Source organism: Frankliniella occidentalis, unplaced genomic scaffold (assembly GCF_000697945.3).
Source record: "Frankliniella occidentalis isolate FOCC.00 unplaced genomic scaffold, Focc_3.1 Scaffold16, whole genome shotgun sequence".
Lineage (NCBI taxonomy): Eukaryota > Metazoa > Arthropoda > Insecta > Thysanoptera > Thripidae > Frankliniella > Frankliniella occidentalis.
Window position 1 is genome coordinate 2,437,242 of NW_026267146.1, and position 712 is coordinate 2,437,953.

The 712-nt window shown below is 38.9% G+C and overlaps 1 protein-coding gene across 2 annotated transcripts in view; it reads right to left on the minus strand.

Moving 5' to 3' along the window:
• LOC113208488 (acyl-CoA-binding domain-containing protein 5) overlaps positions 1 to 706 on the minus strand; it is a 16,833-nt gene extending 16,127 nt beyond the window's left edge. For both annotated transcript variants that reach the window (XM_052264096.1, XM_026425512.2), the window contains exon 1: positions 543 to 706. In XM_052264096.1, the coding sequence (XP_052120056.1) occupies positions 543 to 603 (61 nt within the window). In that variant the 5' untranslated portion in view covers positions 604 to 706. The remainder of the gene's footprint in view (positions 1 to 542) is intronic.
• Between the last annotated feature and the right edge of the window lie 6 nt (positions 707 to 712).

The following is a 712-nucleotide window of genomic DNA, read 5'->3' on the forward strand; positions in this document are numbered from 1 at the left end:
AACTACGTTCTGAAAAATAATAGAGAAAATGAACAACTCCAGACCAGCCATGTTATGGGTGGTTTCAATGGTCATTATAGTTATTTAATCTCACAATAAATGTCAGTTTTATATCACAAAATATTGAAAAATAGGACACACATTGTAAGCAATGTTTTCTATTGTCTCGCAGTATCTAGCAAACATTCAATCAAGTTGATCAGGTCAGCATGTTACATCCACAGCATGCAAATTTAATGGAACTGAAAAGGCAGCTTTTCTCAGTAAAATAGAACAAACAAGATGATGAGACTATACCTATGAAGAGATAGTGACAAGCAAAAAGAGTGGAGTCCACATCATCAAATTTAAATGGGTTAGGGTCGATTTTCTGTTAGTTTTGTAATTATTTACTACAGTCCCGGAAGTATTGGGAGCTAAGTTTACACAATGTATTAGAAATGAGAAGCTTCAAGGCCACAGCATGAAACTACATCAGAAGGTTAGGTACCACAAAACAGAGCCCGTGTTAACAGTAGCATTTTCCACAATTCATTACTCACCATCTTTCGGCAAACTCCTAATAACGTTGACGGCCGCGCGGAATTTCTCCTCGATCGACATTTTAAACAACGCGTCAACACATACCAGCTAGGCTCGCTGTTTTGCAAAACCGCTGAACAGGCCAACGACCCAAACGTCACTGTCAGATGGACTGGACAAGCAGAAGCAC